General features: G+C 38.4%; 1 protein-coding gene across 1 annotated transcript in view; it reads left to right on the top strand.

Annotated features, from left to right (window-relative positions):
* Positions 1-17,314, top strand: part of LOC115212346 (sodium-coupled monocarboxylate transporter 2) — a 77,466-nt gene extending 60,152 nt beyond the window's left edge. Inside the window, exons 9-15 of the mRNA XM_029781215.2 lie at positions 1,044-1,159; positions 3,876-3,943; positions 8,560-8,646; positions 9,519-9,703; positions 10,744-10,844; positions 12,410-12,528; positions 16,392-17,314. Of these exons, the coding sequence (XP_029637075.1) occupies positions 1,044-1,159; positions 3,876-3,943; positions 8,560-8,646; positions 9,519-9,703; positions 10,744-10,844; positions 12,410-12,528; positions 16,392-16,484 (769 nt within the window). The 3' untranslated portion in view covers positions 16,485-17,314. The remainder of the gene's footprint in view (positions 1-1,043; positions 1,160-3,875; positions 3,944-8,559; positions 8,647-9,518; positions 9,704-10,743; positions 10,845-12,409; positions 12,529-16,391) is intronic.
* The last annotated feature ends 7,604 nt before the right edge of the window (positions 17,315-24,918 follow it).

A 24,918-nucleotide genomic window follows, 5' to 3' on the forward strand; every position in this document is an offset into this window, starting at 1 on the left:
ATGTATGCGGAAGCATGTGTATGTGTTCATGTACGAGAGTATTTGCGAACGTGCGTGTGTGTATGCGTGTGTGTGTGTGCGCGCGTTTGTTTGTTTGCAATAAATATTGGATGCGAGAAGCGCACTGAGTGAACCAGCTGGGGGAGATGTCTTCCTGGGGTTAAATGGTAGTATCGCTGTCGCTTAGAGGACAGCCTCATTAAAGTGGATATAAGCAATAATAAATTTGTACTCTACAAAAGTATAGAGTAACCCATTCGGATCTTTTCGGTTTGAACGGCAGTTTTTTCTTGCGGTGCCATATGAAATTGTTACCCATAATTATGACCCTAGTATCGATCTATTGCATTTCAATCTGTTTTCGGGTTAGGGTTAGAGTTAGGGTTAGTTAGGGTTAGGGGTAGGGGGAAGGGTATTTTTTTTCTTCAGAAATGTAAATAAACCCAATCTCTCTCTTAAACGAGGGATATATTCATACGGCACAGAATGTTTTCACCTCAATAGACGTCATTGATTGGGTGAAATTGCAGAAATTGAAGAAAAAAACAACAAATACCTTACAATCTATAGAATTTTCTCAATAAAGCCAAGAGAAAGAAATGTTTTATAAACACATTCTACCAGTATACGAAGTTTAAAAGTGTTTAGTTACGTGGAAATTATTTTTAAAAACTGCCGGTCAAACCGAAAAGATCCACCCATTCGATTAATGTAAAATTGTTTTTGTCATAACTGAACATAATACACACACACACACATACACGTACGTATGTATGTATGTATGTGTGTATGTATCTATGTGTGTATGTATGTATGTATGTATGTATGTATGTATGTATGTATGTATGTATGTATGTATGTATGTAATGTATGTATGTATGTATGTATGTATGTATATTCAATTAAGCTACCAACACAACACATACACACTCTCTCACACACATACACATGCACATGCTCACGCACGCACACACATATATGTACATATGCGTAACTATATACACACACGTATCACAGATGTACCTAACCATCTTATTTTACAGCACCATCGCTGCAGGAATGAATTCTCTGTCTGCTGTGATTTTCCAAGATTTCTTGAAACCGTACTGTCTTAAAGGAATGTCCGATGCAAAATCAACGATTGCTACAAAAATTTTGGGTAAGATGCGAGATTTTCAATGATTTTTAAAAGAAATTTTTACTTTCTAGGTCCTGAATAAAGGGCGCTGCCCATGGCATTTCCATGACCAGCGAGAGAGATGCCACTAACATTCCGCTTAAAAAGGTATCACTAATATATACCTATTTCTTTACTACCCACAAGGGGCTAAACACAGAGAGGACAAACGAGGATAGACAAGCGGATAAAGACGAATATCGACCCCAGGGCGTAACTGGTACTTATTTAATCGACCCCGAAAGGATGAAAGGCAAAGTCGACCTCGGCGGAACTTGAACTCAGAACGTAACGGCAAACGAAATACGGCTACGCATTTCGCCCGGCGTGCTAACGATTCTGCCAACACACCGCCTAATATATACCAGTGTTAAAGCTGAACTAACTCACTGGAATTAGAATTGAATGAGCTTATCTGGATTCATCTTTGCATAACCTAAGATGATGGCAAATACAGCAGGCTCAATGAATAGATTTCTAAGAGCACAATCCTCGACAACGGAAACGAACATAAAGACTGGGGTTTCAATCCTTGATTACGAACCCGACAGAAACGTTAGCACGCCTGGCGAAATGCGTAGCCGTATTTCGTCTGCCGTTACGTTCTGAGTTCAAATTCCGCCGAGGTCGACTTTGCCTTTCATCCTTTCGGGGTCGATTAAATAAGTACCAGTTACGCACTGGGGTCGATATAATCGACTTAATCCGTTTGTCCTTGTTTGTCCTCTCTGTGTTTAGCCCCTTGTGGGTAGTAAAGAAATAGGTAACAATAAAAAAACAAACAACTAATAATTTAAGATATTCTATTGCTCTTGTTATTGTTGTTGATGATGTTTAACTATGTGAAGGCACGTGACTTAGTGGGTAGGGTTCAGGATCGTAAGGTCGTGAGTTCGATTCCCGGTGGCGCGTTATGTCCTTGAACAAGACACTTTATTTCACGTTGCTCCAGTCCACAAAGCTAGCAAAAAATGAGTTGTACTTGTGATTCAAAAAGGCCAGCTTTGTCACATTCTGTGTCATGCTGAATCTCCTTGAGAACTACGTTAAGGGTTCGCATGTCTGTGGAATGCTCAGCCACTTGCACGTTAATTTCTCGAGCAGGATTTTCCCTCGATCGGATCAACTGGAACCCTCGTCGTCGTAACTGATGGAGGGCCAGTTGCTGGGTAACTCCTGTTTAACTTTGGTAAAAAAACATATCTATGACCAAAGACATTCTAGCCATAGCTTTCCTGTATTTTCAGATATAGCATATCTCAGACTATGGTCTGATTCAATATGTCCTTGCTTCAGAAGATAGTTGAGGATGATGTGGGAGAGGTTTGACTAACAGTTCTAGCAGATCGAAGCTCTTTTATTAGCTCGTTTTATGGGATGTAAGCGATCACGCTTTAAAAACTGACATCTAACTCCTTTGACTATTTAGATTTATAGATTTGCTGCCACAGAGATTGCTAAGGCGTGTGCCAGTTTTAGACATGCTAAAGAAGCTACGGATAACGGCTTCACAATCCGTAGAAGCCTAATGGAGTGAGGGTAGAATCTCCACGCTAAGGCTTCACTGTGTGTATATATATATATATTATATATATATATATAATATATATATATATATAGATAGATAGATAGATAGATAGATAGATTGATAGATAGATAATGTGTGTGTGCGCGCGCCTGCGCCCATATGAGGGCGCGTGGCCTAATGGTTAGAGTGTTGCACTTAAGATCGCTATATCGTGGATTCGATTCTCGGACTGAGCACCGCGTTGTGTTCTTGAACAAGACACTTCATTTCACGTTGCTCCAATCCGCTTAGCTCTAAACAGGCAACCCTGCGACGGGCTAAACCTTCCGATCGGGAGGAATGTTGGCTTGCTCGACTAGCCAGCGGGATGATATCATTCGAAAGCTAGAAGCAATGCATTGTGACCAGCTATGTAGAGCAGTATCCGATAGTCTGCTCGATCACATGATTACGTACATACATCCACACACACACACACACACACACACGCATACACACGTGCGCGCGCACACACACACACACACACACACGCATACACACGTGCGCGCGCACACACACACACACAAACAAACATACGTACATACATACACACACACACACACACACACATATATATATTGATATATATATATATATTTAAATATGTGTGTGCACGTACGTATATAATAAAAAATAAATCGCCCTTTTAAAGCCTAGCCAGGCTCATGGGTCCAGTTTCCCGGTTTCAATGGCGTATGTGTTTTCCAGCTGGACGGGACGCCAGTCCATCGCAGCGTTACTCATTTTTTGCCAGCTGAGTGGACTGGAGCAACGTGAAATGAAGTGTTTTGCTCAAGAACACAACGACTCACCCGGTCAAGGAATCGAAACCACAATCTTACGATCATGATGCTGACTAAGTTATGCACCTCCACCACGTACTTATATACAGTACTGGAGTTTGGCACATGCTAAACAAGCAGTAGCTTGCTAGGCTTAATCTGCAGAGGACTCAAAATAATCAAAATGCATTTGTGATTTCGAATTTTTGTGAGATCTTTTAGTGTAAAACTTTAACCAAAGTGCAAGCTTGATGTAGCTTATCCCCTTCACTAAGTCTAAGTCCGGTACTTTTTGAAATAGAATTGATCTCAGTAAGTTATCAGATTGATATCCTATTTTAAATTCCAGCTCTGTGTTTGGGCGTCTTGTGTTTGGCAGCAACAGTCGGTGCCTCGAAACTTGGTGGAATTCTTCAAGTAAGTGACACTGTATTCTAAATGATTTCCTCAATATTTATTTTTCTTAGAAGTACAAAGTTTTAAATTTGAGGAAAATGTGTATTCGATTATTTTTCCTCCGTTCTTGACTGGTACTTTATCATATGGACTTCGAATGATGAAAGGTAACTTGACCTCCGTGGGATTTGAACTCAAAACATAAAGAAAAGAATTGAGACAAATACGATACAGCATTTTGTACGACGCTCTTACGGTTCCTCCAGTAAATAATATTGGTTTCAAATTTTGGCACAAAGCCAGCAAGTTGGAGGGAGAGATTAAATCGATTACATCGACTCCAGTGTTCAACTGGTATTTATTTTATCGACCCCGAAAGGACGAAAGGTAAAGTCGACCTCGGTGGAATTTGACCCCAGAACTATAGGCATGCTTATGATTCTGTCAGCTCATCATCTTTTACCAGTAAAAATTTTTGCGAGATGTAGAGATGTGGATTCGTCGACACGGCAGTGTCGGATAGAATATTTAACGGCATTTATTTGCAATTCATAATTTTCTGATTTGGGATCCTGCCGGGGTCAGATTTGCCTTTCATCTTTCTAGGATCGACAAGTCTAAATGTGAGACTTTGTGCTTTTCTTGGAAAAGTAAGAATTGTTAAAAGCAGAGATTAAAGACCATTTGAGGTACGATTACAACAATGGCTTTCTGGACATTTAGGGTCCGGAATCTCTTATAATCTGCACTAATTTCCGCAGTCGCCAGACTAGTACTGATACTTTACACAGACTTAATATAATTTATACTAATGAATAGGTACCTGCATTTTATTTAAATAAATTTATTATTTGTTTAATTTCGAGTGTGTTACCGAGGTAACCACCACTGGTTCGGAAAAATCCGCAATACGGAGTGACTTGAAACTAACGGTTCCGGAAATTCGATGTTGTGTTTGTACTACAATTATAGAACATGTTTTACTTATGTAAAGGTTACAGAACAGTTTCTCTTAAATTTCTGTGAACAATAGCATCGTTGGGAACGGGTTTCCAGCAGGCTTGACGGCATTTATGATGGTGAAAATGACAGGGGATTACCTTTGCATTTCGAGTGGAACAAATGTTAAGAGAGGTGTTTGTTCGAAAGCACTTGTCTTGGTTTTCTCGTAAATGCTTACATATTTTTCCGGCGTGCGCGCGCTCGAGCACAGACACATACACAAACATACACGCGCACGCACACACACACACACACACACACACACACACACACACACACACACACTCCAAGAATCATGTGCCTTGTTTATAAAGGCACAATGAAACATCTGACACGAATCCACGTCCGCCATAAGCTATCCATTCAGCAGTCAGTTTGTCTCAGTGAATGAGAAATATTTATTGAATTATCTCTGTTGTGCAAGTAATTTGAATGATCGCATTGAGACCAACTCACCGGCTGGTTGAGTACACGTGTGCTCATGAGTGCGCGCGCGCGTGCGTGTGTGTGTGTGTGGATGTTGAGTTGTGTATGAATTTATGTACGCGAGGATGTAATTTCCAGCTGTCGATAGAAAAAATATGTTCATGTTCAGGAACTTTTTAATATTTATCCTGTTTAGACAGCATCCGTGAAACTTTATGCTTCAGAGCCTCTGAAACAGGTGGAAGGATGCGAGAAGTTACCTCAAATCGGAGACCATACCTGAATACTTGCAACAGAATGTTGTCACTAAAGGCAGTGATATTAACAGGAATTATAGATTCGGAGTATGGGATGGATGGAAGCACTCCGTCGGTTACGACGATGAGGGTTCCGGTTGATCCGAATCAACGGAACAGCCTGCTCGTGAAATTAACCTGTAAGTGGCTGAGCACTCCACAGACACGTGTACCCTTAACGTAGTTCTCGGGGATATTCAGCGTGACACAGAGAGTGACAAGGCCGGCCCTTTGAAATACAGGTACAACAGAAACAGGAAGTAAGAGTGAGAGAAAGTTGTGGTGAAAGAGTACAGCAGGGATCACCACCATCCCCTGCCGGAGCCTCGTGGAGCTTTTAGGTGTTTTCGCTCAATAAACACTCACAACGCCCGGTCTGGGAATCGAAACCGCGATCCTATGACCGTGAGTCCGCTGCCCTAACCACTGGGCCATTGCGCCTCCACTAGATTCGGAGTATAGTGTAAACATTCGAATATCATCTTTGTGTTTCCAAATCCTACCACATTTCACATGGCATTTTTGGTTCTCGAACGTCGTCTTAGTGTAGAAGCTGACCTACGTCTTTGGGGACTAAATTTTTGATCAGAAAAATTTGACTTGTATGTCGGAAAGTACTGTAAGTCTGCTTACTACCTATGAACTCAGAATGCGAAGAGTAAGGACGAATAGCAGAAGACATCTCGTCCGTCACTCAATTCCACTGTAGAACGACCGTGCGAAAGGAGATGTGACGAATGAACGCTCCTTTGATACACCGCACGGTCACTTACAATAAAAGCTAACAATGGAAAAAATGAAAAAGAGCGCCAGGAGGAAAAAAGAAAGATGATACAACCGTAGAATGTTAAGAGAAAGGTTTTATTTAGACGTTAGCAGAGTGTGTGTCTGTGTGTGCGTCATAAGTACATATATAATAAGAACAATAATTGACAGGCCGTCAAGCATACAATAATGTGTATGTGTGTACACACAAGGGTGTATGCGTGTGAGATAAAATACAGAGCAATAGAAAGAGTCTATAACAGGACGCTAGAAGTTCAGACACAATGAAGATAAACACCAGTTCGTAGTAAGGTACACAATAGTTGAAGTTCTGTAACAAGAAGTTGTGGCTACAATGGCAGAGCCGGTTGAATCACGTGACGTGTAAGAGGTTGTGGCTACTATGCTGTGCCGGTTACTTGATACAGGAAATTCCCTCAAGTTGAGCTTACTGTTAACCATGGTGAAGTATTCACAAACAGTAAGAAGTTAAACCAAAGCGAGTTGCTGTGTACGTAGAGCTGTTGTTGGCGTCGATAAGATGAAGGCGACGGAGATGGAGGCGACGTTAAGATGAAGGCGACATTAAGATGAAAGCGACGAAGGTGGAGGTCCGGAATACGCTGCTGTACGAACGAGTTGATTCTCCAAGTTGTTGCTGATGTAGTCGCTGGAACTGGCTATGTCGCTGGAACGGGTTGTGGTCAGTGGTCTAGAACCAAAGACGCTCGACTCGATGAATCACTGTGTTTTATAGCAAATTATAGGCTCAAACGGAGCCTATAATTTAGCTTTAGAAAACTGAGTCATGGGACCTTATCAGAAGGCTGCGATTGGTTGGGTTGCACATTGGCGCGTAATAGAGTAAGAGACAAACTGTGCCAAAACCAACCAATCAGAGTAGTGGACACAACAGGGTCCAAGCGGCCGAAAGTTAGCTGTTATCTGCTACGTCCATATTTATGTTATATATGTCAGAGAGAGAGAATTTCACTGAGCGTACGCTACACCACTAATCCAACGTTGTGGACTGGTGCTTTATTTTACCAATCTCTGACGGATGAACGTTGTGATGGCCAATTGGTTAAGAAGGTCGATTCGCAATCATGTAGTCCTGAGTTTTTAACTTAATATTCTGCACGCTCTTATTTATAGCTTTATCTACTTCGATTTCCACCGTTAAACATAATTTACTTCATATTTCTAGAAGTTTCTAAACTCTTGGTAGAGCAAAGCTTTTGAATGGGCGGAGAAAGTTGGAAGTGTCGCTTTGGTATAATGGCTAACAGTCTGTCATATTCACAGATGTCACTTCGAGTCCCATTGGAAACCTTCGACTCTACACCCTATAATCTAATAGCTTTATCTGCTTCGAGTTCCACCGTTAAAAATAATTAACTACATATCTCTCGAAGTTTTTAAATTCTTATAATTAAAAAGAAAATATTTTCAATCGGCAGCAGCTAATTGTGCGAGTGCACACACGCACCCCCCCCCCCACACACACACCACACGCAATTATATAGGCCCTGGGCGCATCATTAGTCAAGTTTTTTTTTTTGCTGACCGGTGACACAATCTCCTACTGGTATAATTCCGACTATTCATCCCAAACAACGTTCCTTATGGCGCCACTTTGACATTTGCCACCCTCAAGGAGACACTGCTAGCTAAATTAAGAACCACTGCACTACATAAATGTATTACCGTATAAAGTTTTACTCTATGTAATCTCTCTCTATATAAACGGCAGTTTGTCTGTCTGCGTGTCTGTGTGTCTGTTAGGTTGTACCCTCACCCTGACCACGGCTTTCAACCGATTCTGATGAAACTTGACACACACATAGCCCAATGTCATAATTCAAAACTAACGCAGCGAAAATTTTGAAAAGTTCCCCCAGTTCTGAAAAAAATCGATAAATTCGACATGGGGTCGAGAATCAGAAACAAACCACAGACTGTCTAGGGGACGCAACTCGACCTTTTTAACTCTCAAAAAAAATTTACCATAATTTTTTTTCCATTTTTTTGCTATTTTTTGGCTATAATTCTCTAAAAATGCTTTATTGTTATTTCCCTTACAAACCCGAGCAACGCCGGGCGATACTGCTAGTATAACATAAATAACATAGAATTTTGCCGTTGCAGGCGGCATTGGCTCTTTATGGTTGTTTATCATCACCAATGCTCGGACTATTTACTCTTGGAATGATCTTTCCGTGGGCAAATGCTTGGGTAAGTATTTAAGCAATTACATAATTTACTTTAGGATCTTTTCGGTTTGAACGGCAGTTTTTTCTAGCGGTGTCATATGAAATTGTCACCCATAATTATGACTCAAGTATCGATCTATTGCATTTCAATCTGTTTTGGGGTTAGGGGTGGGGGAAGGGTATCTTTTTTCCTTCACAAATGTAAATAAACCCAATCTGTTTCTTAAACGAGGGACATATTCATACGACACAGAATGTTTTTTTTACCTCAATTGGTTGAAATTGCAGAAATTGAATAAAAAAAACAACAACAAATATCTTACAAACTATAGAATTTTCTCAATAAAGCCAAGAGAAAAAGATGTTTTATAAACTCATTCTACCAGTATACGAAGTTTAAAATTTTTTAGTTACCTAGAAATTATGTTAAAAACTGCCGTTCAAACCGAAAAGATCCTTTACTCTATTCTGTCTTATTAACGTTCATGTTTTTTTCTCGCAATCTAAACGTCATCTACACGTTTACTTCTACATGTCTATGCATCTATTTCTACATGTCTTGGTATCTAGGTCTTTGTCTTTATACGGACTAATCTCTCACCCCTCTTGTCTTCTCCCACCTCTCTCTCCATAGGCACCTGTGTCTGAGACTCTGTCTACACATATATTGTTGTCTATATTTCTCTGTCAACGTATGTACCTCTTTTCACGTCTCTCTGTCAATAAATGTGCTAGTGTTTATATCTCTGTGTGTATATGACCACTCGTGTCTATGTCTTCCTCTTTCTGAATATGTATTGGTGACTATGTCTCTGTCTACATGTGTACTTGTGTATAAGATTTATATATCTAATTGTATGGTCTGGCTTTACATTTTGCAATACATATTTATAGGGAGCTCTCGCCGGTATCTTATCTAGTATTTCTATAATGACTTGGATCTCAGTCGGCCATTACAGTTCGAAAGTCAGAGCATACATGCCACCAGTCAGCGTTGCGGGATGTGGAATCAATATTACAACTTTAGCTGAAAATGTCACAATAGTGAATAAATCCGTATTGCCAGAATTTGTTTATCCGTAAGTACTGATAATTTTCTTTCTTAAAAAATCTTTGATATTTTTCTGCCACAGACTACATACGTAATGCTATAATTGTGGAGGCGCAATGGCCCAGTGGTTAGGGCAGCGGACTCGCGGTCATAGGATCGCGGTTTCGATTCCCAGACCGGGCGTTGTGAGTGGTTTCATTCCAGAGGTGGAGAACTAACTCTGATAATCATCACAGATGACTGGAAAGAAATAGTATATTGCTAGCTTGCTAGATAGATAGATACAGACAGGCTGAAAAGAACAAGATAACTGACATGCTTAGAACCACAAATTTATTTTTTGCTAGGCGACCCTTACCAAATACACCATAGAACAACTATCATTTGGTAGCGGTAGATAGGAAGGTTTGCGTTGGATTGATACGCTTCGTTGTTCGTTTTGGTCTCAGATTCGTTCTGATGATAATTTTAAATTTGATTTTAAGCTGAATACCTTTACTCTTTACTCTTTTACTTGTTTCAGTCATTTGACTGCGGCCATGCTGGAGCACCGCCTTTAATCGAACAACTCGACCCCGGGACTTATTCTTTTGTAAGCCCAGTACTTATTCTATCGGTCTCTTTTGCCGAACTGCTAAGTGACGGGGACATAAACACACCAGCATCGGTTGTCAAGCAATGCTAGGGGGACAAACACAGACACACAAACACACACACGCATATATATATATATACATATATATATATATATATATATATATATATATATATATATATTATATATATATATATATAAATACATATATTCGACGGCCTTCTTTCAGTTTCCGTCTACCAAATCCACTCACAAGGCTTTGGTTGGCCCGAGGCTATAGCAGAAGACACTTGCCCAAGGTGCCACGCAGTGAGACTGAACCCGGAACCATGTGGTTGGTTAGCAAGCTACTTACCACACAGCCACTCCTGCACCTTTACGCTTAATTGATTTATTACAATAACAATGTTTTATGCTAATACGTAATGTTGTAATAGTTGAAATGAATAAACATTTTATTCCTTTATTTACAGAACTGGTATGGAGGGACTATACAGCGTATCGTATCTTTGGTATAACGTAATGGCTTTCGCTATTGTTATACTTGTGGGCCTTGCTGTCAGTTTTGCAACCGGTAAGTGTGATAAGGTGTTGGTAAAAGTATGTTTGTTAATTTGTCTGTATGTGTTATATAAGCAAGTTGAGGTGCTTCTAAACCTTTCTGAAGTGATGCAGAGTGCAATAAACTCCGAACCCTTCACCTGCAATTTTATACTCTTGAACCAGAAGAGATTTTTAATATAGTGGAGAAATACATTAGTTATGTAGCGAATCTTGCGTGTATGAAGTGGATTCGATCCACCACAGCCAAATTCAAATTAACACAGCAACAGAACAATGGCTTTTCTCTGACAGCAGTTTTACATTTTCCAGATGCCTTTAGCTAGGCCGAAATAATGTCTTCATCACTTGACCCTTTCTAACCTCTTCTACTTCACCAAAAGCTAGAATAGATAACAAGACCACCAACTAAATCTATTGTTCTCAATGGTATGTCTATCCTTCTGGATAGTTATATAAGCAAGCATACCACAAGCAAAAATCAGTCACTGCGGTAACAACTCAGTGAGAACGAAGTCTGGCTGACCAGCTTTTCTAATGTAGTGGAGAAATACATTAATTATATCAACTCCGAAGAGTTGTAAAGAAAACTCAACCTTGACGGGATTTGAGCTTGCAACGTAGAGAAGCGTAACTCAATATGTTCTGATATTCTGTCCGCCTCTCTACCGAATCTATTTGTACGTCATCATCCTGTGTCGATCGATCATTTAGGGGCTTTCTCATTTACTCGTGAGACAATGCGTATTATCGGTGGTACTGTTCTTGAGGTATTACAGTATCAAATTTGGTACATTGTAATTACTGTATCAAATTGAATCATTTCTGTACACCTACCGAATGTAAGAAGGCCGAACGTTAGAAGGCCGAACGTGTGATGTCCAAATTTCAGATAATTGAACAGTCAGAATACTGAAAGCTCGAAAGACTGAAAACTCAAAATATCGAATTCATCGAAAGATCTAAATATCAAATTTTGAAATATTTTAGCGGAAAGTAAGAAAATCAGCCTTAAAAGACATTTATTTACAGTTTATATCAATATGTCCGTGGCTTTCGATTGGCTAAAGTTACCCAAAATTTTCTTCTTACCCTTTCTTCTTTTTTTTTTGTCCTAAAATATTTTAATGTTCAGAGTTTTGATCTTTCAAAATTATGGTTTTCTTTCAACTCTCGGTATTCTGGTTTTTAGGTCATCTGATATATGACTTGATTCAAACTCTTGTTTTAGTACATTCTGTTACGGCATCAAGTTTGGTTCGTGAAAGGGTTAAGTTTGGTATACTACTGTACATATTTCAAATTCAAAATTCAGTAATATAACATGTTCATTACAAACCTGACCTGAATGTTTGCAAGGGAGTGGACTGCACTAAAAGCACCCAAGGACAAAGCGTTGTTGCTGAAAGAAACAATAAAGGTCTGACCCTAAAAACAGGAACAGTTCCTCCAATAGATTTCTTCACAATTACTGCGGCATGCCGAAGGAGCTGTGTAGTAGGAACAAATCCGGAGTCATACAGTGGAAAGATTTACAAAATTCCTTTTACTAATATTGTTTTTCTTTATTCTTTTAAGGGGCCAACAATCCAGAAGATATAGATCCAAAATACATCTGTCCTATCTTTGATGTTTTTTGTCCATGCCTGCCTGAGAGAATAAGGAAGAAGCTATACTTCGGTGTGAAGCACGAAAATGTAAGTAATTCAAGTTAAATTCCTTCGAGAGGTTGAAATGAACATTGATGATATGATTAAAATAATCTTAGTCTTTCAGCTGGTTTTATCTTTTCCTCACCTCATTAATATCTCTTGTTAGATTTATGATGTTCACTATATCAAATATGTAAAGTTTAACTGAACTATTACTGTTCATGCAGATGACACCTCGGAGTAACTAACCTCAGTGATTTATTTGTTTACTCCTTATGTTGCAGAGATCAGGTATATCCACTCAAAATTTCATTATCTTTAACTGCGGAAGGCAGTTTATATATATGGAATAGCTGTGTGGTAAGTAGCTTGCTTTCGAACCACATGGTTCCGGGTTCAATCCCATTGCGTGGCACCTTGGGCAAGTGTCTTTTACTATAGCCTCGAGCCGACCAAAGCCTTGTGAGTGGACTTGGTGGACGGAAACTGAAAGAAGACCCTCGTATATATATATATATATATATATATGTGTGTGTGTGTGTGTATGTGTGTGTGTGTGTGTGGTGTGTGTGTGTGTGTGTGTGTATGTACGTATGTATGTATGTATTATGTATGTATGTATTATGTATGTACGTACGTATATATATATATATATATATATATATATATATATATATATATATATATATATAAGTGTGTATATGCTTGTGTCTGCGTTTGTCACCCAACATGAGTTGACAACCGATGTTGGTATGTTTACACCCCCGTAACTTAGCAGTTCTTCAAAAGATACCGATAGAATAAGTACTAGGCTTACAAAGAATAAACCCTGGGGTCAATTTGCTCAACTAAAGGCGGTGCTCTAGTATGGCCGCAATCAAATGAATGAAACAAGTAAAAGAATAAAAGAATATATATATGTGTGTGTGTGTGTGTGTGTGCATGTATATAGAATTTAGAGACAAACCGCTATTTAGTTATTCCATCAATAGTGAAAAGATATTATCTATAATAACCACATAGAAATTAATTAAATATCTTATAATTATTATTCTGAAAATTTTTTGGAATAATAATTATAAGATATTTAATTAATTTCTATGTGGTTATTATAGATAATATCTTTTACACTATTGATGGAATATCTAAATAGCGTTTTGTCTCTAAATTTTATATATCTCTTTTATTTTTTCTCTTTTCTCTTTTACTTGTTTCAGTCATTTGACTGCGGCCATGCTGCAGCACTGCCTTTAGTTGAGCAAATCGACCCTGGGACTTATTCTTTTGTAAGCCCAGTACTTATTCTATCGGTCTCTTTTTGCCGAACCGCTAAGTGACGGGGACGTAAACACCACAGCATCGGTTGTCAAGCAATGCTAGGGGAACAAACACAGACACACAAACACACACACGCATATATACATATATACGACAGGCTTCTTTCAGTTTCCGTCTACCAAATCCACTCACAAGGCATTGGTCAGTCCGGGGCTATAGCAGAAGACACTTGCCCAAGATGCCACACAGTGGGACTGAACCCGGAACCATGTGGCTGATAAGCAAGCTACATACCACACTGCCACTCTTGCGCCTATATATATAATATATTGTGAATTTTGATTTAGTATGCTAAATTGAAAGTTTTTCCCTGTTAGGTTGGAATTATTACATTCCCTAACTATTAATAATATATATATACATATATATATATATATATATATATATATATATATATATATATATAAGCAAAAATGGTAACCAGCTAGCAGAGACGTCCTCTTGGGGGTTAAAAAATCGCAGTAAAATTCGTTCGAAAGGGCAGCCATGTTGAAGTGTTGAAATGGCTACGAACATTACTTACACTAGCAGAAAGACCGTCCCGGGTGGTTTTCTGCTAGCCACTTGATAATATTTTCACATTTGATTCCCAATTCTCATAATTTTTATGATATTTTACGTCAAATTATTTCTTTGTATAATAGTCGTCACTTGCTTAGTAAATATTGCTTTCATTATTTAATCGCAGTCATAATATCTCTTTTTTAAACAAACATTAATGTAGTCTAACTACGTAGGGGAAGCAGTTTGTCAAGTTTTACCTTCCCCTCAAAGCAGCATAGAGATTTCAATTCAGCAGCCCATATGTAAGCTTTGCTGTATGAAGAAACATTGTCAAAGAGACTCCCTGCATTATGTAGCTGTACAATAGACAGGACAGCCTGTTCTTGAAAATTATCAAAACTGCTTTTTATTGCTAATCCTTTGACAGAATTCTTCCTAGTTGAAAAGTTTTTTTCCTGTCTGTACTCTCAGTACCTTGTTTGTTGGCAGTGGTGTTTCTGTTTCTATCTCACTGGAAGTTTGGAAGGCTTCCCATTTGATACTGATTATCAATAGGCAACTGAACAGTCATAGACGGTGAAAACTGAATCAGTGTCTTATTTTGAAGCAGAATATTCGGATCTTTTCGGTTTGAACGGCAGTTTTTAACATAATTTTAAACTTCGTATACTGGTAGAATGTGTTTATAAAACATCTTTTTCTCTTGGCTTTATTGAGAAAATTCTATAGTTTGTAAGATATTTGTTGTTTTTTTTCTTCAATTTCTGCAATTTCAACCAATCGATGACGTCCATTGAGGTAAAAAACATTCTGTGCCGTATGAATATGTCCCTCATTTAAGAAACAGATTGGGTTTATTTACATTTGTGAAGAAAAAAATATACCCTTCCCCCCACCCCTAACCCTAACCCTAACCCCAACCCTAACTAACCCTAACTAACCCTAACCAACCCTAACCCTAAAATAGATTGAAATGCAATAGATCGATACTAGGGTCATAATTATGGGTGACAATTTCATATGACACCGCTAGAAAAAACTGCCGTTCAAACCGAAAAGATCCGAATATTCTCCTCTCGAGATACTCTAACCAGTCGGCGATGTGTAGCAGAAACGGAACCATTTCTACGTCTACATGCATATTTAGACATTTGTTTCAGTCGCTTTGCTCTGGTTTTATCTGATTCAGTTGGCCGTCTTTCTTTCTGCCGTCATGGCTTTGCTGCTAAAAGTTCTCTTTCGGTCGCATATTTTTTTGACGCCCCATGTTAAATGGCAAAATTCTAACATGACATTTGTGTAATAACGAAATCAAACCTGGAGTGTGTGTGAGAGAGAGAGGGGGAGTGCGAGAGAGAGAGAGAGAGAGAGAGAGAGAGAGAGAGAGGGGGGGAGTGAGAGAGAGAAAGAGAGCATTGCAAACAATGAATGAAGTAAACATGAGATTTTAAAAAATCGTGTAAATAAAAGCTCAATAAAAAGTGTCTTGTACCGAATATTTGAATTTTCGAACTTGAAATATCTTTATATATAAAAGTCAAGTTGTGTGTCTGTCTCCTACGATTTAGATTTCTAACTACTCCCACATTTTGCAGTGCAGTTTAACCAAAACCGGGTATCTTATAGTCGTCATTCATATCGAGCCCTTCTGGGTATTAGCGCGCGTCTACGATAAGTCTACGATTTAAAAAAAAAATTACCATCATTTTTTTCCATTTTAATGCATTTTTTCGCTATTATATAAGGGAAGTAACTCTCTAATAATGTCTACGCTGTGTCTACGATTTAAAAAAAAATTACCATAATTTTCTTTCCATTTTTAATGCATTTTTTTGCTATTTTTTGGCTATAACTCTCTAAAAATGCTTATATAGTTATTTCCCTTACAAACCCGAGCAACGCCGGGCGATACTGCTAGTGTGAGATAATAAAAGGACGTTCAGAAAGTACATTTTCCTGAAAACTTCAATTTATAAAAAAACTCACATGTATATATAAATATATATTTAAGCGTATGTATCCGTCTGGCTATCGTAATACATTTACCGTTTCCCTCTCGTTTTCAGAAATACGCAGAAGCGGATAAAGAGGATAAAGCTGACTTAGAGATGGACGCCGCCATGGAGAATGATGTATCCGCAGCGACACCTCCCGCCTGAGAACGTGTGAAGACAAAGTCACGTGCGACATACTGTCTCGTCCAATATGTTGTTAACACTCAGCATACAACTCCATCTCTCTCATATTAGCGCTAGCATACACCCACACTTGAAGTACACACGCACACATATACTCCAGACAGTCTCTTATCTGTACAGACAAACATACATTCATACATTCAACAAAAACCCAGGCCAACACATAAACACAGCGCTTATATTTCTATTCTATATAAATCATTGTCTTTATCAAACACGGATTATCACAATTCCCCCATCTCTTCTTACCTGAAATGTTCTCGGGTTTCATACTGAGGTCAGAAACACTAAATGTTATTGAATTTCAATAATGGCTGAATTTGTTCTTCACTTTCAGCTCGGATTTGGTAAAACATGCCAATGATAAGCTGGAATAAATGTGACTCGACTACACTTCTCTCCGTGAATACAGCCATTATTACAAATCTTGAAGGTGATGAATTAGCAGAATCCTTTGAGCGTCGAACAAAATGCCATACAGTATTTCGGCTCTTTACGTTCTGAGTTCAAATCTCAACGAGGCCAACTTTACCTTTCATCTCTCCGGGGTCGATAAAAGAAATCAGCAGTTACATACTGGGATCGTGATATTGACTTATCCTTCTCCTTGGAATTGCTGGCCTTGTGTCTAAATTAGAAACAATTATCATTCTCAGTTTCGTTTTCCAGACGGGAGTGGCTTCTTTTATTTTACTAACGCCCTTGATGGAAACGAACTTCACAACACTCCGTTTTTCTCCATCGTTTTATACCTAAATAAATACATACCGAATATTTCCGGTTTAAGTTGATTTTGCTTCATTTTTGTTGCTAATGACTTTGAGAAAGATGTGATTATTGCCTATTTCTTATCTCCTAAAAGTTTTGAACAGTTATTGGTAGCTGGACATGTCATCTCCAACATGGAAAGCTTTCGGCCACAGGATAAGTGAACTAGTTAAGCAGAAGTTGTCATGAGCGTCAGCAATTGGTAGCAGGGTCTGTATGAAGAGAGTCAGTAGAGGAGCATAGATATGGTACAATAAATAATTAGCTGTATAATACAATAGTTGAAAAGGAATACTAGTCAGAAGGTTGCAAAAGGGCATTGTAACCAAGTGCAAGCAGCGAAAATGTCAATCGACAATTTTTCGATTCAAAACACGACAGTTGCGTTGTGTAAGTTAATGTACCTGATCGACAACTGTTCAAGTGACTCACAAAGTCGAGATATGACATGGATGCAAAGTGACAATTAGGCTTTTAAGGGATATCGATGAAAAAGCGCATACTGTTCGATTCTAGACACTTATGGGCGATTTTTCAGTAGCACTTTGTCTAAATACTTTGAAATAAGAGTGAAGACTGCGAACCTTAGTATCTACATTGACGACCTGCGACGTGTCTCAGCAGATAACAGTAACTGAGATGAGGCTGGCGATAAGTGGCTGTGAAATGGGCAGATTGTCATGCTTGGATGGACTGTCCTATTAACTTTATAGATATCTTTCAGACTTGTCTGATGCTCTTATGGAAGACGTCTATCACAACTGGCAGCAAGCAAACTGGGAACATTCGTACCTGGGCCAGATGTTACTGCACAAGTGTGTAAACAAGGGAATATCATCGATAGTTTCAGATCCGTAACTCTGATGAACGCAGAGTGTAAAATTTTAGCCGAGATACTTGAAAAGTGGTTGGCGTTAGTCGTTGGTTTTATAGTCGGGAGCGTGCAAAAATGTAGGATTCCCTGCATAGCTATTTATAACAAACTCTATTTCACGCAGTATACTGAGAGAATGAGTTGTATAAACCTGAACGTTTGGTGGCGTTCCTATCCACTTGGATTGATCCATACTTTCGATAGAGACGACTATCAGTACTTCGTATCACTAAAATTTTCGGTCTCGTTTTGAGAGGATATGGTGCTCCAATCTAAAGTGGCATATACTCGATGGTCACACTAAATGATCAGTTACCAGAACTGTTTGGAGAGTTTTAATTGACATGCTCAGTCCATCAATGATGTTTTCTCTCATCACTCTTGTAAGTTTTGCCTCTTGAGCCATTGGTGTTGAAAATTCAGATACTGATGAACATTCATTTTAACCGGGACGAAGGAAGACCGTATCAGCTTAAAAGATAATCTCACCGTGTTGGTGTTGAACGCCTTTGAAAAAAGAATGGTCGGCGCTACACTGAAAGAGCTCAAAAAGATGAGTTCCATTGATCAGAAGATCCGTCAGCTGCGAAAACTCTCAACACTGAAACAAAATTTGAGTTGAAATAATATGCACCATGAATTCACTTTAATCAACCTTTTCTTTGGGGTTATTTTGCAAGTTGTTTACAAAGAACATAAACTCCGCATATATTACACACATTCAGCTTTTTCCGAATGACCTATACATATGATTTGTTTATAGTGATAAAATCTTCGTGCCGCACATTAGCTCATTCCTTCCGTCAAATCGACGTAACCTGAACAGATGAACTGTGTGCCAAGAACACAACTCACCACCTGGTCTACGAATTGAAACCACGATTTCGCGATAGTGAATCTGACACCCTAGCCACTAGACCATGCGTTCTCACACACACTTACACACACATATATATGTATATATAATACATACAGCATGCGTACATATATATGTATGTACACACACACACACACACACACACACACACACACACACACACACACACACACACACACACACACAAACATACACACACACACACATACATATATAGCGTACTATTTTATGATGATAAGTTCAACGAAAAAAGTACTCCATCTAGTGAGAGGGAAATATTATTTAATAAACACAGAATATTTTTTTAGAAGCAACTAATAGTTTCATGCAATGAAAACAACTGCTCTGTCCACATGGCATAACAAGCTATAACAGGAGAATGGAATAAGAGAAAATACGAGAAAATGTGAGAAGAAAGTAGCTGTAAATAGAGGAAGGTTGAAAACACTGGAAAAAGAAAAGGAAAATAGAAATTAATATAGCCTGGGGTTTGTGGTACAATTGCTCAATCCGGAGAGGGTGGTACTTCCTAATTGGCAAACAGGAACTTATCTATATGTTTACATTCACTGAAAATTTCAGATCTGAACTTCAGCAGTGCAGTGGAGGTCTTAGATCTGAAAAGTATCTGTGTTCCTTCAGCTACGCATAGCCTACATTTTTTCTTATCCATTGACATATGGTGTAGACTTTTCAACTATTTTCCATTTGATTATATATGGTGTGGTGCTAGACTTTAAACCCCATACATGCCTAGCCAACTAAGTAGCTTTACTTTTGGCCCTGTGCTGGAAGGAAAATATTTGGTTAGCATAGCGATTTTTGAGGTCAACTTTACATAGCCCGATATAGCTCTTCATTTTGGTTTTTAACCATAAAAAGAAGCAAAACTTATTTATTGTCTTATACATACATACATACATACATACATACATACATACATACATACGTGTGTATGTGTGTGTGTGTGTGTTAAATAAAATGAGACAACAAAACCAAGGCTGTGTGGAATTTTAAGGACATTTATAAAGAGAAAGTTAATCTTACAGCTGTTTCTGGGATATTAGGTACATTCCTTCATCAGAGACGATGTGAGATAGTTAAATAGAGGGATATACTAGAGTTCAATAAGAGGGGTTATTTTGGAAAAGGAAACAAATAAGGAGTATGAAGGTAGAAATAAAAATAAAAATGTATAAAGATGTTATGGTCGCAGTTCCATTATCCAAGGAAAGTGGTGTGAAGAAGTGGTATAAATGCTTCCTGTCCGTGGTATGTAAATTCTAATAGGAATTCATAAATGCACCGTCCTCAAAACGTTACACAATTCTACAACCATGTATATATAGGATCAACTATAAATTCTAAACGATACGCTGCACTCTTTTACTCTTTTACTTGTTTCAGTCATTTCACTGCGGCCATGCTGGAGCACCGCCTTTAGTCGAGCAAATCGACCCCAGGACTTATTCTTTGTAAGCCCAGTACTTATTCTATCGATCTCTTTTGCCGAACCGCTAACTGACGGCGACGTAAACACACCAGCATCGATTGTCAAGCAATGCTAGGGGGACAAACACAGACACACAAACATACACACACACACACAACACACACACACACACACACACACACACACACACACACACACACATATATATATATATATATATATATATATATATATATATATAATATATATATATATATATATATATATATATATGCATATATACGACGGACTTCTTTCAGTTTCCGTCTACCAAATCTACTCACAAGGATTTGGTCAGCCCGAGGCTATAGTAGAAGACACTTGTCCAAGATGCCACGCAGTGGGACTGATCCCGGAACCATGTGGTTCGCAAGCAAGCTACTTACCACACAGCCACTCCTGCACATCTCAATTCTTTTAGATACGAGAAACACAGTAAATCCACAACACTCTCCAGTCACAGACATCATCTCAAAAATAGAAATATTCCTTACATCTTGTCATAGACCATAATAGATTCAGGGCTTCCATACCAAGGTCAACGTTCAGCCTGTAAGCTATGCCTAAAAGAGGCATTCCAGCACAACTCTTCAATACTACTAAATAAATATAACGAGGCCCTAGGTACGTACAACCACCGCTTTTTCCATACCTTCAAATTTTAGCACAAATCTAAATACAACCTAAACAACCACACAGCACATATCCCGAACACCATTTAGGTAATCCCCCAATAATCCTCTTTGACTTTCCAATAATTGTTTAACTCTCCACTCTTATTTTAATTGTTTAATACTATACATATGCGGATGCATGTGCGTACGTATGCGGATGCATGTGCGTATTATTATGGCAACCGAATAATTGTCACATATATTACAGATACACACACTCACTCACACACACACTCACACACACACACACACACACACACACACACACACACTCACACACTCACACATGCGTGTAGATGGATGTTATGTGTATATATGATGTTATAGATTCAACATGAAGCTTTTATATTTTCACAAACCAAGTTACCATCGTTCACTTTCAGTTGCAATAACAGCAAATTCTGACACTTACATCACCAAAGGTGTGTAGTCAGAAAGCATCGTTGCAGTCTGACATAACAGGTTGCTGATCAACAAGAGAAAATCAGCGACTGGTATCTATTCTACTTCCACGTGTAAATGAAGAATTTGTCAGTTTTATATCAAGCCTGTATATTATCATTTTACTGTTAGGAAGAGAGTCAATGTTTGTTTATTAAGCAATTCTCCCGTTTACTGTTTCACTCTTCACAGCACGTTTACTCTTCACCGTTACTAGGATCATGTTGGTACCTCAAAATATTAACAAATTAATTCGGTCAGTAAGCTCGGTGCCCTCCAGTATAACCCTCGGTTGCTTAACTTCAAATGTTTGAGAATCTTAGACAGCAAGGTTTATTACTCTGCTGAGACATTGTTTTTTGAATATCCATGATGTGATGATAGTTACCAGCAGAAATGTGTGAACAACCCCAAAAGATTCAGCCTACATTTCAATATGACACTCATGTAAAATTCACGTCAATGTTTTCATGATTATTTTGATTGCATCTGTTATAAATGACATGTGCAATCAATTTTGGTAATGCATTTTGAAATATTATATGTTGCGCAGCTTTTGTCAAACTTGAAGAGGTGGTTTGTTTACTCAACTTAATTGTAAATATATGAAATATAACATCTGCCGATGAACGGTGGTCTATTTATGGGTATGTGAAAATTTACCAGGAAATTGGAGTAGCTAAGAGGTTATTGTCATTGCTTCTTTTACTCCTACATGATATTTATAAATGAGAAAGAGAAGGTACTTAATTTTCTTATGGTGTCGACAGAGGTAGGAGAACTTTTAGACCGTTCGAAATGGATGGTGGGAGACTGGCAGAAACAGTTAATAATTTTCATCAATCAGTAACTTGATCGGATTTCATCAATCGGTTGATCGAAGTTTGCGAATTTTCTGGATCAGTCAAGTTGATCGAATTTTTATCAATTGGACAGTTGATCGAATTTCATCAATCTGTCTGTTCATCGAAATTTATCATCTGATTGTTTGGGAAAAAATTCGTTGAACAGTATCTGTGTTTGTCCCCCTAGCATTGCTTGACATACCGATGCTGGTGTGTTTATGTCCCCGTTACTTAGCGGTTCGGCAAAACAGACCGATAGAATAAGTACTGGGCTTACAAAAGAATAAGTCCCGGGGTCGAGTTGCTCGATTAAAGGCGGTGCTCCAGCATGACCGCAGTCAAATGACTGAAACAAGTAAAAGAGAGTAACAAGAGAGTAATTAAAGGCCATCAATTGTCCACTAAATCAAATTCTTTCGACTCTTCATTTGATGGAATTCGATCAACTAACAGATTCATGGAATTCTATCTGTTGACCATTTGATAATATTCGATCAACTGACAGTCTGTTGGGTGGGGTGGGGGGAACCGGCAGTGTTCTTGTAATTTATTTATTTTCTGGTCACACCTATTTAAGTCTGAGAGAAGGGTGGCCGCGGACATCCATGGTAGTCTTTTTGTACCCTGCTACAATGTGCGGCATGTGCAGTTGTTGATAATTGCATAACGAGAAAGGTGCATTTATTTGAAGCTTTAAGAGTTTCCATTTAAGTTTATTAGCGGCATGACACTTGCAGCTCGCATTAAAATTTTGCGTATGTATGTATATATGTATGTATGTATGTATGTATGTATGTATGTATGTATGTATGTATGTATGTGTGTATGTATGTATGTATGTATGTATGTATGTATGTATGTATGTATGTATGTATTTATGTATGCATGCATGCATGTATGTATGTATGTATGTATGTATGTATGTATGTATGTATGTATGTATATGTGCGTGTATGTGTACGTATAGCTATATATATAGGAGGAAGCTTTATGAAAATAAACAAAAGACGAAGGCAGGTGGAATACAAACAAACAAATGTATTAGTATGGCGCTCAGGAATAGAAATAAAACAAGTCTTTTACGTTTCGAGCCTACGCTCTTCAATAGAAAGATACACAGAAAAGAAACACGGAAAGAAACAAGGAGAGAAAAAAAATGCGTGCAGAGGCTTATATACATATGTGTGTATGAGTGTGTATGTGTGTGTGTGTGTGTGTGTGTGTGTGTGTGTGTGTGTGTGTGTGTATGTGTGTGTACTCGCGTGCATGTATGTATACTAGTACCACTGCTACAGCGGCCTCAGCTTTCCAGAGCTGACTGATCTCGAACCATCTCCATCCAGACTTGTCTCATCTCCTCTTATCACCCATATTGTGAACCCCCAATCAGAGAGCTCACTAACCGCGTCCTCAGTCTGCAGACCTTGGGCTTTCTGGAATTTCCTGAGAACGCCTGTGATAGTCTTGGGCGCAGTCCCTTCCTCCATACCAAACCTGAGAAAAAAACCACAGTAAACAATTGTACTTATTTACTGATCATATATCTAACAGAATCATGTTTTCACACAATGAAATATCGTCGTTGTTTAACATACAATTATATTGTTGTTGTTATAGTAATGTAATGAGATTATATATTACAAAAGGCGGCGAGCTGGCAAAATCGTTAGCACGCCGGACAAAATGCTTAGCGGCATTTCGTCCGTCTTTACGGTCTGTGTTCAAATTCCACCGAGGTCGACTTTGCCTTCCATCATTTTTGGAGTCGATAAAATAAGTACCAGTAGAGCACTGGGGGTCTATGTAATCGACTTGCTCCCCTTTTCGAGATTGCTAGCCTTGTGCCAAAATTTGAAAGCAACATCTGATGAAATTAAAGCGGCGGGCCAGCAGAATCGTAATCGCGACCTGGAAAATGCTTAGCGACATTTCTTCCGACTTTACTTTCCGAGTTCAAATGCCGCCGGGTCGATGTTGCCTTTTATCCATCCGGGATCGATAAAATAGAGTTCCAGCTGAACACCGAAATCGATGTAATTAACCCTTCGTGGGTTGGCGGGGTCCCTTGGGACACCAACAAATTGTAAAAGTTATGCAACTTTTACATTTTTTTATTTAAATGATTTTATATCTCATGACTTTTATTGTCAATAGTCTATGTATGCACAGACAAATTTTGAGTTTAAAATTTCCAGTCATATGGATGTTATAGCATAAAATATGGTCATTGGGGTTCAACTGGATCCCATTAGCCATTTGTGAAATTATTTTTTTCTCTTCTTTTTTCAGATATTCTGATGAACTATAAGTCAATTTTCTTCGTATTTGTACTGGTATGGATCGATATACTAAATAATTTTCTTTTTTTTATATACCTTCAGTGTTATATGTATAGTTTATAAACTATAAAAAAATGATCATTTT

Source organism: Octopus sinensis, linkage group LG5, assembly GCF_006345805.1.
Source record: "Octopus sinensis linkage group LG5, ASM634580v1, whole genome shotgun sequence".
Taxonomy (NCBI): domain Eukaryota; kingdom Metazoa; phylum Mollusca; class Cephalopoda; order Octopoda; family Octopodidae; genus Octopus; species Octopus sinensis.